Consider the following 16012-nt stretch of genomic DNA (forward strand, 5'->3'; position numbering starts at 1 on the left):
GCAGTGTGGAGAGAAGCAATGTCCTGGGGACCAGGGCCAGGCCCGCCTCGGGAGAAACCAGAGCTGGAGCGGAAGTGGCCTTGTTTGCAGGCTGTTTTGAATGTGGAGCCGCTGTGGGGTTGCTGAACTAGATGACATTTCTAGCTCTTTGGCTCCTAATGTTTTCCTTCTCTGTGCTCCACTTCCACCTGAAGCTCCTGGGTATTTGTTTACTTTCTTCTCCCGGCTTGGGTTTTGAGCAGTCAGTGCGGGAAGCTGGCAGTGGTGGGGCACAGCTAGCCAAGGCGGCTCTTCCTGCCCAAGGTTTCAGAGTCCTGGGGCTTGGTGGTTCCTGTGGGGCAACAGCGGTGGCACAGTCTGGGCCTGGCTGCTCTGCCAAGGAATGAAAGCTCCATTCCTTGGCAGCTGCTGGCAGTTGAGTAGGGCATAAGGTGTTATCTGATAGAAGGGTTCCAACAGGCAGGTTATGATTCCATTCCATAGGAGGAGAGACTGAGGCTGAGAAATTCAGTTGGCTGGGTCACATCATTATAAAATGCTAAGGGCAGGCCCAATGATTGTTGCCACCTCTGTACAAAGTCTACCAAATGCCCAGGTGTTCCTTGTGCAGAGGCCCTGGGGAAGGAGGGCACGCAAGCGGTTAAGGACTTCCTTGGCGTGGCCCAGCTGGGCCACTTTTACATTCTTCCTGGCAATCCTGTCTTCTAGGCCTGTCACTTAAGGCACCCCCACCCTAGGTGGGTGGGTAGAGGTGGTGGTGCCTGGTTCTGTCAGGACAGGTGGGAGGGCCTGTGAATGACAGGGCCGTGGCCTGGCCCTGGCAGGTTCCTTGAGCCTGGGTGCGGCCTGGGCTCAAGGGGTGGTTAAACAGCAGCTGGAAGAGCAAGACCTGCGTGAACTCCTTCATCCATTCCATCCACTCTGGTCCTCACCACGGTCTGCTTCTTAGTTGGCAGATGCAGCCCGTCCTGTGGAAACGACCATTCTTCAGGACCCACTGGCCTGTTCCTGATCCCCCATCCCAGCTCTTTCCCATTCCCTGATGCCCTGGGAAAAGGCATCAGGCTTGAGACTTCCTTTCCCTGGGGCAGAAAGCAAATCCAGACCCTCTCTGACGGGCCCTGAAACCTCTGCAAGCCAACCCTATGCCCCTGGGCCGCCTCCCATGACAGCCCTGCTGGGACGCTGACCACTTCTCTGCCTGGACCTGGGCCGCCTCCCATGACAGCCTTGGTGGCACGCTGACCACTTCTGTACCTGGACCTGGCATGAGGGGGAGGTGAGGGGCTAGGGGGACCCTGAGGGTCAGAGCCAGAAAGGACCTTAGGCCACTGGGGATGCTCATCCCATCACAGAGGTCAGGAGAGTGATTGCCCGGGGCCACCGAGTTGCTGAGAGTGGACAGCACTTCCTTCTGTTCCACGGGGTCATGCCTGGGGGTTGGCCAACTTCGTCTTGGTTGTGACTTTTGTGAATACACAACCCACGGAGCAGAAATCCTACAAATTGACCTGTGGATGTTTCTAAAGCCTGTCCAACGCCAAGTCAGGAGCTCGAAGAGGTGTAAAAGAGAGTCCCTGCCACAAATTGCGGGGGTGGGGGGTGAAGGAAGGGAAACGAATCCGCTCAATCATTCACACAGTATTCATTCAATAAATACTGATTGAATGCCACTGTGGGCCGGGTGCTTTGGTAGGTGCCGGGAATGGAGCAGTGAACCAAACAAAAGCCACCCTGCCCTCGGAGGAACCTGTGTGCAGGCAGCTTTGTATGGGAGGGCAATCTGCACAACAGGAGGGTAAGCTATGCACTATTCCCATTTTACACCAGGGAAACTGAGGCCCAGAGGAGCTGAGGAAATTGCCCAAGGTCACACAGCTAGTGAGAGGCAGATCTGGCATCTGGGCTAGGTCTGTGTGGCCTCAAAGCTGTGTTTGCCCTACCTGCAGTCTCCTGCCCCCTCAGGGGCTTCCAGTCTTGTTGGGGAGACAACGGGTGCATCAGAGCGGCCACACCCGGAGGCCCGGGACTCGTTACTGAGAGAGTGGTTTACACACTGAGGACAGAGGCTGGGAAGGCTGGGGGCAGGGAGGCAGCAGGGCTGGAGCCAGGCTGGTCTGTGAGTGCAGGGAGGATGCACGGGCACAGGTAGATGAGGGGTGGTGACAGCACTCCTTGCAGAGGGAATTGGGGTGAATGACTCACACCTGAGGCAGGCAAGTTACAGCTGTGCCCACAGGTGGGCCCCCCCTGAAAACAGGCCAGTCCAACAGAGAGCACAGAGTGGAGACCAATGGGAGATGCAAGAGCAGGCTCCAGTGGGCCCTGAGTTCCCCAGGGAGAGGGTTGCCAGGTATGGCTCTGGGGGAATCATTTGCCAGATGGTTCTGATCTGGGGCCTCTCTTTGGCTGTCGTCTCCTGATCCCTGGAGCCTGGGTTCCAGGTGGTTGGCAGAGAGCTGAGGGCATGGGGGGAGAGGACCAGCGGTGGTGTTGGGCTGGTCGGCCCCAGGCAGGGCAGCAGAGGGAGATGGGGAGGGCAGCAAGGAATGGAAAAAGCATCAGCTCAGAAGAGTGAGGGATGGTGTGGCCCAGGAGGGTGCTCCTGACCTCCAGTCGCGAGTCTCTTCTCTCCTCCTGGGCCTGGCAGGTCGCCCTGAGTGGAGCCGATTTGGGGGGCATCTCAAGCAGGGCAGCTCCACGTGGCCGAAAGGACCGCCGCCGTCTGCGGCCGCCGACCAGAGAGCCCAGAGAGCGGGCGTGCCCTTCAGAGAGGCGAGGGGCGCCCCCGGGTTGGGCTTTGTGGGTGTCGGGGCTGCATCTGCGCCAGCGTGGGAGCCTGGAGCGGGCGGGGGAGCCAGGCGGCCTGCAGACCGCCCAAGCCGGCGCTCCCCGTCCCGGCCCTCGGGGTGGGGTGCCCGAGGGCCCCTTTGAAGGGGGTGGGCGCGGCCGGCCCGGGAGAGCTTTAAGACGGCAGCCTCAGCTGTCTGCCAAGTGGGGCGCGGGACGGTCCCCAGAAGGCCTCCCATGCACTCAGGGGGCAGTCGGGAGGACGCGGCACCTCGGGGAGGATGGCCACAGCCTCTCGAGGGCTCTAGGGAGAGTGACCCCCGCCCCCCAGCGGGCGCGGCCCAGGTGGCAGCGCCTGGGCTGGGCTGCGCGGAGGAGGCGGCTTCCCCGCCAGGGGCGGTGGCAGGGGCGGCCCTGGGATCACATGGGCGGAGGCAGGTCCCGGAGCCCCGGGCGGGCTCTCCCCAGAGTCGGGCAGGCGGCGGCGGCGGCGGCAGCGGCAGCGGGAGCGGCGGCGTCTCCTCGCCCTCCTTCTTTCCTTCCCTTCCCTCCCGGGCCCGGCCGCTCAGCCCGACAGGTGAGCCGGAGCCAGGTGAGGGCGCCCTGCCTGGCCCGGGGCTCCCTCGGCGCCCCTCTCCGCGCCCGGACCTTGCCTCCGTCCGCAGCCCCTCTCTCTGCTGCCTCCCTCGCGGCTGGCGCCCCCCGCGGGCTGGGCTTTCCCGGTTCCCGGCGCTCCTCCTCCAGGCCCTGGCCCGCGGGTACTTTGGCCTCGGAGCGTAGAAGGCCCCAGAACTGGGAGAGCCGGGACGACGGGCTGGGCACCTGTCGGCGGCCCCCGGCGCGGAGTCCACTGACCGGCTCAAAGGTCTGAGAATCTAAGCCGTCTGCGAGGCGCCAGCGTGTACCTGGGAGCCTGGGGAGCACCAGCCTGGGCCTGGGCGAAAGGGGCAGCCAAAGGCCAGGAAGAGGGCAGGCAGCCGGCTTGCCTGGGCGACCCCTCCCCAGGCTCCTAGACTCAGAAGGGGTGCCAGTGTCCCTGAAAGGTTCGGGCAGTGCTGCAGTCTCTGGGCCTCCCCAGGCGCAGCCCCAGGGAGGGTGCTGGCCCAGCCTGTCACTGCGGCTTCCTGCGTCGGTTGGCTCCTGACTCCAGAACCAGAGGCTCAGGAAATCCTACAAGGGCAGGGTCTGCAAGGACACTCCCTTGCCAGTGGAAGGGGCTGGCGATGGGAGGCCTGTGGCCCCAGCTAGCAGGCAGCATCTGTTAGCTCCTCTGCTGGCCAGCGCCAGGGGGTGGGTGTACCAGTTTGGCAGATGAGCCCGTCCTTCTTGCAGGGCTGGTCAGAGGGCAGCAGGCCCCTGGGGTGGGGGTGGGGGGTTGGAAGCCCAGTCTTGCCTATCTGGACCACATTGCCAGGGGCCAGGCAGGCAGCCAGGAGGCCCCTCTGAAGACACTCACGTCACCTCAGCCAGTCCCCACCCAGCCAACTACTTGAGCAGTCTGTGGTGGTGCCACCCCCTTCCTTGCTGTCACTCCTGTTCCCAGAGCGCTGCCCTCCCCCAGAGCAGGGAGGAAGTACCTTGTGCTGTCGGTTTTGGGGACAGGAAGCAAGCACTAGTGAGACTTAGCCCTGATGGTGGAGGAGGGGGAGAGAGGAAATGCTGACACCTCCTCCCACCTGCCAGCCCCTGCTCACCCATTCTCCAGCAAGCCCCTGTCTGGCACCCGGACAGTCTGCCTCTAGGGAGCCACTCGCTAAAGACGAGAAGAGGGAACTCAGAGTCCTGGCTTCCCAGGGTGGGGGAAGTGAGACTGGGGTTGAGGGAGGTAGTCACTTCCTATACCCTCCCCACCCACCCCAGCCCCTGACTGGTGGCTCTAGGGACCTGTCATCCCCTCTCCTCCCCTTTGCGTCTCTCCTGCCACCCTACCGCGCCCCTTGGGGACTGGGGACAGGCTCCACCCCTCCATCCTTTCTTCTTCAGGTATGGCGCTGACAGTGGATGTGGTGGGGCCGGGGCCCTGGGGCTTCCGCATCACCGGGGGCAGGGATTTCCACACACCCATCATGGTGACTAAGGTAAGGGCTAGTTCCAGGAGACAAGGAGGTGCCCCCAAAGTTAGAGTCTGCCCTGTCTACCTGGTCCCCACAGACAACTTTCACTTTTGGTCTAGAGCCAGTCTTGCTTCTGGGAGTGTTAGCCAGCGAGGGGGCCACTTCAGGAACAGGCTTCTAGGGGGAAAGGGAGCTGAGCCGAGTGGAGGGCCTGCTCTTTTCTCCGAGGTCCCCAACCCCATGCCTGCTGGCAGCCATTTTGGGTGGTTACTAGATCAGGAGCCCCTGAGTTCTCGGCAGTTTTCCCTTGAGCCGGGCCCCGGCTGGGGAGTGTTCATGCAGAGGCCCTGTGTGCAGGCAGCCACCTGTGTGGTGCGGTTTGCACGGGCAGGGCTCTCTGTCCAAAAGTATTTCTAAGCACAGTTCCCGAAACTCTGCCACTGCACGTTCTTTGGGAGGCCCCTATTAGAATGCCAGTGCTGGGGGTAGGGGTGCTGCCACTCCACCTGTAGAGGGGATTAGCTGATTAGCTGGGCAGACACGGATGGGCAGGGAGGGAGGGGTTCAAGGGGACTCAGGCCAGCCTGGTTCAAACCAGCTTCTGCGTTTCTTGGGAATCTGGTCTTCTCCATCCCTCCCTGAGTGTCACCACTGTCTGATCTGAGTAGGGGTACTTCAGGCTACCCGTTCCTCATCCCCTGCAGGTAACCGAGCGGGGCAAGGCCGAGGCTGCTGACCTCCGTCCTGGCGACATCATCGTGGCCATCAACGGGGAGAGTGCCGAGGGCATGCTTCATGCAGAGGCCCAGAGCAAGATCCGCCAGAGCCCCTCGCCCCTGCGCCTACAGCTGGACCGGTAGGCCCTCTACCTCTGCTGTGCCCGCCAGCATTCTTCACCCCTCTGCCAGCCCACCTCGCGGTGGCCACCCTCCCCCCGCCCCCCCTCAGTGCCAGCACGGCCTTCCCCGGCCCTTTCAGCTCATCTTGTCTGCGAGAAGGTCTCAGCTCTGGGCCTGTAGTAGCAGTGCTGCAGTAGCAGGGTGGGCGAGGGGTGTCCCTGTGCCCAGCTGGGCGTGCAGCCACAGGCAGGGCAGGCTGGCCTCAGCCACCTGGATGCCCGGGTTTGACTGGTTCCTGAGTGTGTGGGGTTCAGGGCGTGGGCATGAAGTGGGTTGAGGAGGGGAAAGGTGTGCCTTAGACTGGGTTTCCATGGCCTCTGCCCCCTTTTGTTCAGATCCCAGAGTAGGGTGAGGAGTTTGGGGGCTCACTCCCCACAGAGCCCTTCCTCCGTCCCCATTACCTCTGGAGTCCCAGGCTTGTGGGGTTTTCAGCCTGGAGGCCTGGGGGCTGGGGGGAGCAGCTGGCTCCCTGGGGTGAGGCATTGCCGTGAGTCATGGGGCAGGAATGCTGGGAGATCCCCCAGCCAGGAGAGCCCTCTGGGCGGGCCTTGAATCTGACTCAGGTACTCCTGCCTCTGCACCACTGCCTGCACCGCCAGGCTCCCTCTGGCCCCTGGCTCTGTGCCCTCCCCTCACGCCTGCTGCCCCTCAGGGCTGCAGAGGCTGGCTCCCATGGTGCTCTCAAGACCCCACCCCTTTAGGGACTCTTCGTGCCACCCTAGCTCACAAGTGTTTGCAGGAATGGGACCCAGAGGAGGAGGGTGGAGAGTACCTCACTGCGTCTGGGAAGGGGACCAAAATCTGCAAGAGGCTGCAGAGTGGGGTGGGGGAGGGGCAGCAGGGAGCGGCTGACACCACCACTTCCTCTCAGGTCCCCCTTGGAGGGACCCAGCCCCATGAGGGAGGTGGGCCTGGCTGAGCACCCCGAGGCCTCCAGCTTCATGTTGGGCAGGTCAAGGCTGTCTGTCGCTTCTTTCTTTTGCCCAGACCCCTTCTAACCCCTCCTAGCCACACCTCCCACCCCACCCCACCGCCACCCCCGGCCTCTCAGGCATCAGAAGCCCTGTGGCAGGAAGCAGTGCTCTGGCTGGAGCCAAAGCCCAGGCCCCCTGGCTCTGACCCCACAGACCTCCCCAGGGAGGCTGAGGCCTGCGTGGTGGCTGGTGACTGAGGTTCTTGCTGACCACTCTAGAACTGCCAGACACCAGGAATGGTGTAGTTGGGATGGGACATGGTGGTCTCTCTCCTCACCCTCAGCCAGCAGCCAGCCAGCCCTACAGTAGCCTCCTGCTCAAGGTTCTAGCCAGCCTCCACTGGGAAGGGCTTTGGAGGGGGTCCACGGGGAGCCAGGGTGGCAGAGCCCCTCTCACTGGCTGCATCAGTGGGGGAGCTAGGCCTGCTTGTTGCTCTGGCTCTCTAGGCCCTGCCACTCCTGTCTGGTGGGAAGAGGGGCTGGCCCCACCCTTTGTTTTATGGAGCAGAAGCTTCCTCCCCTGCAGAAAGGACGGGAGTGAGCCTCTCAAGGGCGCTCCAGCCATCAGGGCCACTTGTGGGCAGCTGGCCCAGCCGTAGCTGGGCTGTAGGACTTGGGCGCCTCGCTTCCTCTCTCTGCACTTCACTTTCTCCGTGGGTGAAAGATAAAGGGTTATTTATATGAAGGCAGCCATCTCCCCGCAAAGTGATCTACAAACTGATGCTGGCCAGTGACAAAGTCTGGATGAAATGCCAAAAAAAAGGAAAAAGGAAAGAAAAGAGCAGGTGGGAAGAGGATAATGTAAGGAGTTTTTAATAAAATTGAATTTATTAAACTTTTCTCTGAAATTATGTCCTTTCTACTTTTTGGAGCTGAACTGTCCTTTCTTTTGTGAGATGATGGTGGCCATTGATGCTAGTTGTCTCTTTTGGATTTGGCAAGGTTAAAACTTGACAACCCAATGTCTAGGTGTTCTGGACATTTTAATAGTCTTGAGAACCCACTGTGGGAACAGCTGAAATATGCAGCCCCTCCCAGCTCTGCAGGAGCTCCAGGACCCCTGTGACACTACCTTCCCTCTGTCCTCTACTCAGGTCTCGGGCTGCCTCTCCCGGGCAGACCAACGGGGAAAGCCCCATGGAAGTGCTGGCGACACGCTTCCAGGTGAGAAGGTGCCTTCTGTTGGGAGGCCCAGCGCCCTGCAGTGAGGGGGTCCTGAGGGGCAGGGCTGCTGGGGGATGAGCATCCCCCTTCCTGCTTTTCTGGCCCCGCTTTCCACAGGACTCCGTGAGGACCCACACGGACAGCCAGTCCTCCCTGCGGTCCTCCTGCTCCAGCCCTGCCTCCCTCAGCCCCCGGCCAGACAGCCCCTTCTCCACACCACCCCACCCCAGCCCCCACACCCTCGCTGGAGAGGCAGTGGTGAGCCGCAGGTGAGCGCAGCGTGGGCCCCCTGGCCACCAGGTCCATGCCAGGCCACTCAGCATCTCAGTAGCTGGGTTTGGGGGATCCTGGGGGCATCCTGTTTCCCTGGGGCAGCCTGGGTGGGGCCCTGGCACTCACACTGTCCATTTCCCCCATTTCAGTTTCCAGAGCCTAGCACACTCTCCGGGACTCGCTGCTGCTGACCGCTTGTCCTGTGGGGGCCGCCCAGGAAGTCGCCAGGTAAGGGCACCTGGGGGAAGGAGAGAGCCTCCCATCCCTCTGGTTGCCCGTGGTGCCGTGGGGTTGCAGATGGCTGGGCCCACCTGGGCATCCAGCGACTCCATCTACTAGCAGCAGGTTCCATCCTCTCCTGAGCTGGGAGACCATGGCTTCTGGTGGTGGGTCATACCTGCTGTGCCCGGCCCTGCCCAGCGGTGCCCCGTGGCCTCCCCAATCCTGCACTCCGCCCCGTCGCTGCCGCCCCTTCCTGCTGGCCTCCTCCGTTCTCTAGTGTTTCTCTTGGGCCGGGGCTGAAATAGCTTTGCTGCTGTTGTTGGGATGATTCCCTTTGGCTCTCGCGGCATCTCTCGAACACATTCCTCCTCATTCCAAGCCCCATGCCCGCCCCCAGGTCCCCTCCCCCAGCCCCCTTCTTCCTCCTCTGACTCAGCGCAGAGAACCACCAGCAGGACTGTGGTTCTGCCTCAAGTTGTACTTGGCTTACTCTCTGTCTGCCTCCCCTCCTGCCTTTCTCCCCCGGACCAACACCCCCACGGGCCCACTGTCCACTAGCGGCAGCCCCCTTGGTGGCATTTCTCCTCTCTAAGGGCAGTGGTGGGGAGGTGAGGGAGTGAGGCAGCCAACAGTCCTGGGCCACAGCTGCTGGGGACAGGGGTGGGGAAGCATGTCCAGCCTTTGGGGTGAAGAGGATGAGGCCCAGCTGCTGGAATCCTACCTCTGGTTGAGTCTGCATTCCAGAAAGCAGAGCTTTTGGAGACAGCTGGGGGAGGGTACTAGAAACTGGGGGCTCTGGAGAAGGAAGGAGTGGGGTTCTCTGTGGGCTGCACAGCAGGGGCTCCCTGCTGACCCTCTCTAGGCTCGCCCAGTGGCCTCCAGGTAATGTGCTCCTAGAGATATATTTGATGAGATCCTCGCCTTTAAAGAATTTAAAATGTAGTTGTGGAGATAAGACAAACATGCAAAACAATTTGGGAGCAATTAAGCTCTAAACAGTGTGGTCTTAATTATGAAGGCAGGAGGCGTTCCGGGAGGGGAGCGATGAGTGGGCTGGGGTGGCCTGAGAAGGCTGTGTCAGGAATTTCACTGGTGGAATTGGAGGTGGAACCGAGTGGGTTTAGGTTAGAGAATGATGAGATGGAAAACAGTGGTACAGGCAAGGCCTGGCATGTTCGGGCCTGGGGGGCCTTCTCCGGGAGACTTTTGGCTGAGACCAGCCAGGCATAAGCTTGGCCTAGGGCATGGCCAGAGAGGGCCCGTCCATCCTGGCCTGCTTCCTCGTGATGTCCTCCCCCCGGGCAGAGGGGAGACGCGGGTGGTACAGGGAGTGGCCCTCAAAACAGCAGCAGCACCTGGAAACTGGTTCGAAATGCAAATTCTCGGGGCCTGGCCTGGCCCTCCTGGGTCAGACACCAGGGTGATGGGCTGGGGTAGGGGCGCCCTCAGGGATCTGATACACGCAAAGATTGGAGGACCACCCGTGCAGTGTAAAGAGCCCTGGGCTGGTGGTGAGGAGACCTGTGTTGGTCCCCCCTGAACTGAGTGACCTTGGACAAGCCTCTGACCTTTCGGCCTCAGAGTCAGACTCGATGCACTGAGTTCCCTTCTCTGACCCTGCGGCCCCTGGTCATTCCTTCAACAGATATTTATGGAGCAGCTGCTTTGTGTCAGGACCCTGCTAGACTCTGGGGATGTGTTGGTGGAAAACCAGAGGAACTCCTAACCCGACGAAGCTCGCGTTCTGTTCCACTAATGAAGCAGCAGTCAGTCAGTGTGGGGGTCGCAGGGGCCACCAGCTCCCTCTTGGGAGTCGCTCTATACTTTAGCCCCTTAAAGGCTCTAAGAAGTCCCATGAGAAAGAAATATATTGAATTTTATTAACTTCTTAAACTTGTTTAACCGCAGAATCTCTCCGGGCGTCTCCCTTCCCCTGCTTCTCACTTATTAACATCCCTGTATTCCCCAAGACACATTTTGAGAGGTCTTGGCCACAGATGAGCTCTTGATGGGTAGGTGAGCAGCGTTTCTGGACTTGGAGATGAAAGGTCCCTCTGAGACTGCAGGTGTCCCCACTGACTGGGAGTGGGGAGGAGAAATCCGTGCAGCTCCTAGGGAGGGAGTGGGCTCCTATCTACCAGGGCGTGGTGGTCTGGCAGGAGGAAGGGGGCGGAGGTGACTGTAGATGCGGTGCCCCCGCCCCTGTCTGCTGTGGCTGCGGCCTTTCTCTGGCTCCTGTGCGGGCTGAGGCTTCACTGAGCCCAAGCACAGGACACCACCAGCCTTTATGGAGCCCTTCTGGAAACCAGAAGCTGCCCTCTCCGGGTTGCCACCTGCCTTGGTGAGCAGCTGTGAAGTGAAAACAGCACCCCTCCCTCTGGCTGGCTCGGGAACTTGGCTGGCAAAGGAAGTCTGGGCTGGGTTTCAGCCCTCCCTCCCCGCGGGCCAAAACCCCTGTGCAGGGCACATGCCTGCTGTCCAGGACAGTGAGATGGGACATTGTTCTTGAGTAACTGGTGTGGCTGTCATTCCTGAGGAAACTCTCTGGCCGGCTGTCAGGTGACCGCACGGCACCAGGCGGGCACCCAGGAGCCTGGGTGTGGACTCCCAGCCCTGCCTCCGACTTCCCAGCGCCTTGGACCAGCCGCTTTGCCTCTCTGACCCTCAGCCTCCTTAGCTGTAGAACATTTTCCCAAAGAACCCCAGGAGCAGAGGAACGCAGGCTGGTGGAGTGGGCCACCGGCGAGCGTCTGGGGCTGTCTTCTCAAGACTCTGAAGTTTCTGCTTTTAGACTCAGAATTTGTGCAGTTTTCTCATTTGACTTCATAATTTGTCCCTGGCTTAGAATTTTAAGGGAATTTAGTTTTCTAGGAAACTGCTCTCAGCCGGTGCACCAGCCTGCCTGGTGGTCTCTGAGGCTCTCCTTTCCTGGGGGTGGCCACGGAGAGGGAGTAGAGTAGGGGAGGCTGCAGAGGTGCAGGCCAGAGAGCAAAGCAACAGTGAACTGAAGGCAAGATTTCTGTGTGAAGAGCAAGTGTGAGAGCCCAAGGTGGGCGGCACACCCCGGAGAGGGGCTCTGCGGCCGGGGTGCGGGCCATGAGTGGGCCTGGCTCCCCAGGGCTCCGTGGGACAGGACAAGACCTCCTGGGGTGGCCAGGAGAGGACCCTGCCCTCTTAAGAGAGGGCCCAGCATGTGTGGGGGAGAGGTCCTTTGTGCTGCCCCGGCCCTGACTCCAAGGAGGGTCTTGCCCCTTCACTTTGCCCCTTTAGGTTTCCTTTTCCTCACTGCAGAGGGTCAGCTTACTTCCTCTCAGTTTGTTCTGTGGATCAGAGCCAGGCTCCAACGTGCCACATCTTTGCAAACATGTAGCATGAGATAACAGAGGAATGTGCATGGTTTCCGTGCTCAGCTGTCACCTGCTGGTCTTCGTTCTGCTTCTTGCCCAATCCCCTTGTGGAGCCCTCACACCTCCTTCACTGGGTGCTGGCCTCCCTCCCCTTCTGGGACTGAGCAGGACAGTCCCTGGTGCCCTGGCTTTGAGGGCAGGGTCAAGGTGATTGCCCCTCCTAGGGGCCTGCTGGTCAGCGAGGGCCAGGAGCCCTCTGGTGTTGGGCCTGGGGAACAGCTGGGCTTGGCGGCCAGATGGGTGTGCTGGCCCAAGGCTCTGGCTGCTGACTCCTCCCCTGGTGCCTCTCCTTCCCACAGGCCAGCCTCAGCCTCGCTGGCGACTCGGCCGTGCTGGTGCTGCCGCCTTCCCCGCGTCCCTGTTCCTCCGGCCCCAGGCTCAGGTACAGTGGGCGCTGGAGGGTGGGCTGGGGTCTTGGAGGGTCTGGGAGGGCCAGGAGACAGACTGGCTTCCTGGAGAGGAAGGGGGGGCGTCCCCGCCTAAGCCCAGTCGGCTTTCCTCTGGCCTCTAGAATCCTTTCCCCCTGGGACACTCTTTCTCTGCCCCCAAGCTTGGGAACGGGACTCACTCCTGTTACCTCCCATCCCTGCAGTGTGGACTCAGAAGGGGGAAGCCACCTCCTGAGAGAGGATTCAGAAGTCTTCAAGATGCTGCAGGAAAATCGCGAGGGGCGGGTGGCTCCCCGGCAGTCTAGCTCTTTTCGGCTCTTGCAGGAAGCCCTGGAGGCCGAGGAGAGAGGTGAGGACCCCGGGGGGCTCAGGTAGGAGAAGGAAGTTCCCCGGGCACCCCCAGGACCCTGACTGGACATGTTGTTGAACTGGTATTTCTTAAGTGCTCATCACGGGAGTAGGCACTGGCTTGCAGAAGCCCCAGGCCCTGCACGAGAGGAGCGTGTGTTCTGCAAGGGGCTCCCAGGGTATGGGATCAGGAAAATGTCAAGGGAACCATAAAGGCAGGCAGTGGGGCCGTGGGGCTGGGTCTCCAGTGAGGGCTTCATGGAGGAAGAGGGATTTGACTTGGCCCTTGAAAAAAGATCAAGACTTTAACACACAGCCTTGAGATGGAATGTGGAGGCTGGCGGCTGGAGGCCTTCTGGAAGTGGGAGCAGGAGAATAGCTGGGTCTGGCAGCATGGAGTGTGGCTGTGGAGGTTGAGTCTTGGCTGTGAGCCTCGCGTGCCGGGCTGAGGAGCACCCTCACCAGCTCCACTGAGAGTGGAGGTGAGTCCCGCAGAGGCACGAGCTCGCGCGCTGTGTAGGAGTCCATTCTACAGACGCTCACTGTGCCCATCGCCCATCAACGGGCCAGAGACGTGCCGTGTGGAGGTCGAGGGCCACCAGGACCCACGCCCGCCTTGGAGGAGCTCTGTTTATTGGGCCACACGGCCTGCCCAGCAACCAAGGAAGCAGACAGTGCTCAGGAGTGTGTGTGTGTGTGCACGGGGCACTGCCCTAGTCCAGGGGGTGGTGAGGAGGCCTGGCTGGGCAGTGCCCTCAGGCGGAGAGAAGGGGGCAGACAGGAGGAGTACTGGGTCTGCAGAGTCACGAGCACCTGGGGGCTGGCTCCAACTCTGATGTTAGCTCCTGTGAGTGTTCACACAGGGAAGCGGGACAGGGTGAGAAGGTTCGGAGCAAATCTCATCCATCATGACCCTGAGGCCTCAGCAGGCCCTGGGAGAGGGCACAGGGAGATGCGGTGGGGTGAGGAGAGCGCAGACGGATGGTGCCTTCACCACTGGAGTCTTGGTGTCCTCGGCTGCAACAGGGACCAGACCTGCCCGATAACATCTGTGCTTCATCTTAGCATTGTTCCCAGGCACAGAGGCAGCAGCAATGCACATGCGACCTTTGAACACTGTACCAAGGTATTTTGGTGCTGTTATCTATTATTACCATCCATTAATGTCGTCATGACTGGGTCACTAGAGAGGACACACTGCTTGGCCTGACGTGTCAGACCCTGAGCACAGACTCTCCTCAGTTGCCTTAGCTTGAGCCAACTCGGCCTCCAGGGGCACTTGACCAGCCTCAGCCCAGGACCTGGCGCGACCACTTCCTTCCTCGTTACCTGCGCTCATGCCCCGTGTTCCTTTAGAGGTCCGCTTGTAAGTGTGCCTTTTACGACTCTCCCTGGAGCTGTGCTGAAGCAGAGTATACATAAGTAAATCCAGCCTGGATGCTGCTGCTGTGGATGTGCGCTGATGTGTCTGTCGCCCCCACCCCTCCCAGGTGGCCCGCCTGCCTTCCTGCCCAGCTCGCTGAGCCCCCAGTCCTCCCTGCCCACCTCCAGGGCCCTGGCCACCCCGCCCAAGCTCCACACGTGTGAGAAGTGCGGTACCAGCATTGCGTGAGTGTGGGGCCAGGGAGGCAGGGCACATGCTCGTGGGTGGGGGCAGGATGCTCTCAGGAGGGGCGGGGCCCACCAGGGGCCTGCAGCCAACAAGCAGTCAGGGACCCTGAGGGGAGCATTGCCACAGTGGGACTGTGATGGGTTGATGGGATGCTCCTGCTTTTGACGTCTCTCCCATAAGCTCACAGCCTCTGGAGATCTACCTCTAGATGAGGTGCGTCCTCCTGGAAATCTTGCTCTTACCCCCTTCCTCATCCCTTTCGGAACAGCATGAATTTTCCAGAGGTAGGCTTATTTTTCTCAGTGGGTGGCATTATAAGGCAGCCACATTCTCTGGGAAATTGCTGAAAGCCCTCCCCCGATAAATTTCTTACATGCTCAGAGTTGAGGGTCAGATAAGTCACTTTAGGCAAACCCCTTAGCCTCTGGGCTTCAGTGTTTCTCTGCAGAATGGAGTACTGTCCACCCCTGCGGGGCAGACACAGGACAGTGTCCGTATGGCGATCCTCAAAGGGTGCAGAGCCCTGAGGGCTGGCTGGAGGGAGTGCTGGTCTGCAGCCCCAGTCTCCGCTCCCGGAGGCCCTGGCCCCAGAACTGTGGTTTCTAGCTTGTCTCCAGGTGATGGGACCACACTTTGAGAAGCACTGCTCCTTTAACAATCCAGAAGATTCAGGATGGAATTTAGCTGCTTTCGTGTGTGGGAGGAATGACTTTTTTTTTGATTAGGGGTCCTGAGGGTGGGGACTGGGGGGGTTGTTGAAGTGAGATTCCTGAGGGCAGGCTTGGGGGTCAAGTGTCAGATTTTGGACTCTTCCCAGGTCCTGACTCTGGGCTAGGAACTAGGCTGCCGGGAATGGGAATGGCGGCCTGGCCCCCCCCCCCGCCCCCCCGCCCCCCTGCCGTCTGGGACTCCCCTTCCCCTGCCCAGGCTAATGGCTCTCCCCTCTCTGTCCTTGCAGGAACCAGGCCGTGCGCATCCAGGAGGGACGGTATCGCCACCCGGGCTGCTACACCTGTGCAGACTGCGGGCTGAACCTCAAGATGCGCGGGCACTTCTGGGTGGGGGACGAGCTGTACTGCGAGAAGCATGCCCGCCAGCGCTTCTCTGCAGCGCCCCCGCTCCACTCCCAGGCCTGAGTGCCTGCAGTGCTCTCAGCCCGCCCTCAGCTCCGCGGGTACCTCCGTGCCAGGGCCATGACAGTAACAAGTGGGCATGGGATGGCAATGGTGGGTGGTGGGCCCCTTCTTCCTTGCTGGGTGCGGCCAGAGGCTGGGACCTGTCTTGGGCTGTGGGCGAGGGCAGCTCCCTTCCCAGGCCTCTGTCGTTTGCCCCTGTCGGACGGGCTCTGCACCAAAGTTGGAGGTGGGCGCTGCACTGGACATGTTTGCACAGCAGGGGTTAGATGGGGGAGGACATGGATAAGCACCTAGAAGGGGAGGGGTGGGCTGGAGGCGAACGGTATTCACTGTGTCAAGTTTCTGACATATGCGCTCTATAAATATCTATACATGGACAAAATAGAGTAGACGCCCCTCTTTCCTCCCCTTCCTTGCCCCGGCCCCTGGGGGTGAGCTTCTCTCCACCACTGGGTGGAGAGTCTTTATTTACAGAATTTTCCCCCTCTCAAAGCCCCACCCACCCTACTGAAGAGGCCGGCTTCTTTAGTCAGGGTCCTCCTCCTCCTGGACCCTTTGGTAAAGATGCCTGTTCCACTGGGACCATCCCTGGTACTCTAGAGGAATGAGTTTCTCACTGGGAGCCTGGAGGATGGGCAACAGAGAAACAGGAGGCAGGCCCCAGAGCCGTTGTGCCCAGGCCTGTCTCTGTGACAGTCTTAGGCTCTGCCGGCCCCGGCTGGGCTGGCACTCTGTGCCTCTCACT

At 60.8% G+C, this 16012-nt stretch overlaps 1 protein-coding gene and 1 long non-coding RNA gene across 5 annotated transcripts; both read left to right on the forward strand.

Annotated features, from left to right (window-relative positions):
• The first annotated feature begins 1143 nt into the window (after positions 1 to 1143).
• LOC139082021 (uncharacterized) lies at positions 1144 to 2774 on the forward strand. The gene is made up of 3 exons (XR_011537671.1): positions 1144 to 1279; positions 1697 to 1798; positions 2651 to 2774. It is a non-coding gene; the product is annotated as an uncharacterized lncRNA (long non-coding RNA).
• A 364-nt stretch (positions 2775 to 3138) lies between these two features.
• On the forward strand, positions 3139 to 15649 carry PDLIM2 (PDZ and LIM domain 2). 4 transcript variants are annotated; one of them, XM_070611287.1, is made up of 10 exons: positions 3139 to 3367; positions 4774 to 4868; positions 5549 to 5700; positions 7811 to 7880; positions 7998 to 8149; positions 8303 to 8381; positions 12082 to 12164; positions 12375 to 12520; positions 14010 to 14127; positions 15090 to 15649. In XM_070611287.1, exons 2-10 carry the CDS (start codon positions 4776 to 4778, stop codon positions 15265 to 15267), a joined length of 1071 nt encoding a protein of 356 aa, XP_070467388.1. In that variant the 5' UTR covers positions 3139 to 3367; positions 4774 to 4775; the 3' UTR covers positions 15268 to 15649. The 4 variants fall into 4 exon arrangements, with proteins under 4 accessions (XP_070467388.1, XP_070467387.1, XP_070467390.1 ...); XM_070611286.1 differs by having other exon boundaries at positions 3201 to 3382; XM_070611289.1 differs by having other exon boundaries at positions 3257 to 3655.
• Positions 15650 to 16012: the final 363 nt, after the last annotated feature.

Source organism: Equus przewalskii, chromosome 2 (genome assembly GCF_037783145.1).
Source record: "Equus przewalskii isolate Varuska chromosome 2, EquPr2, whole genome shotgun sequence".
In the NCBI taxonomy this organism is placed as follows: Eukaryota; Metazoa; Chordata; class Mammalia; order Perissodactyla; family Equidae; genus Equus; species Equus przewalskii.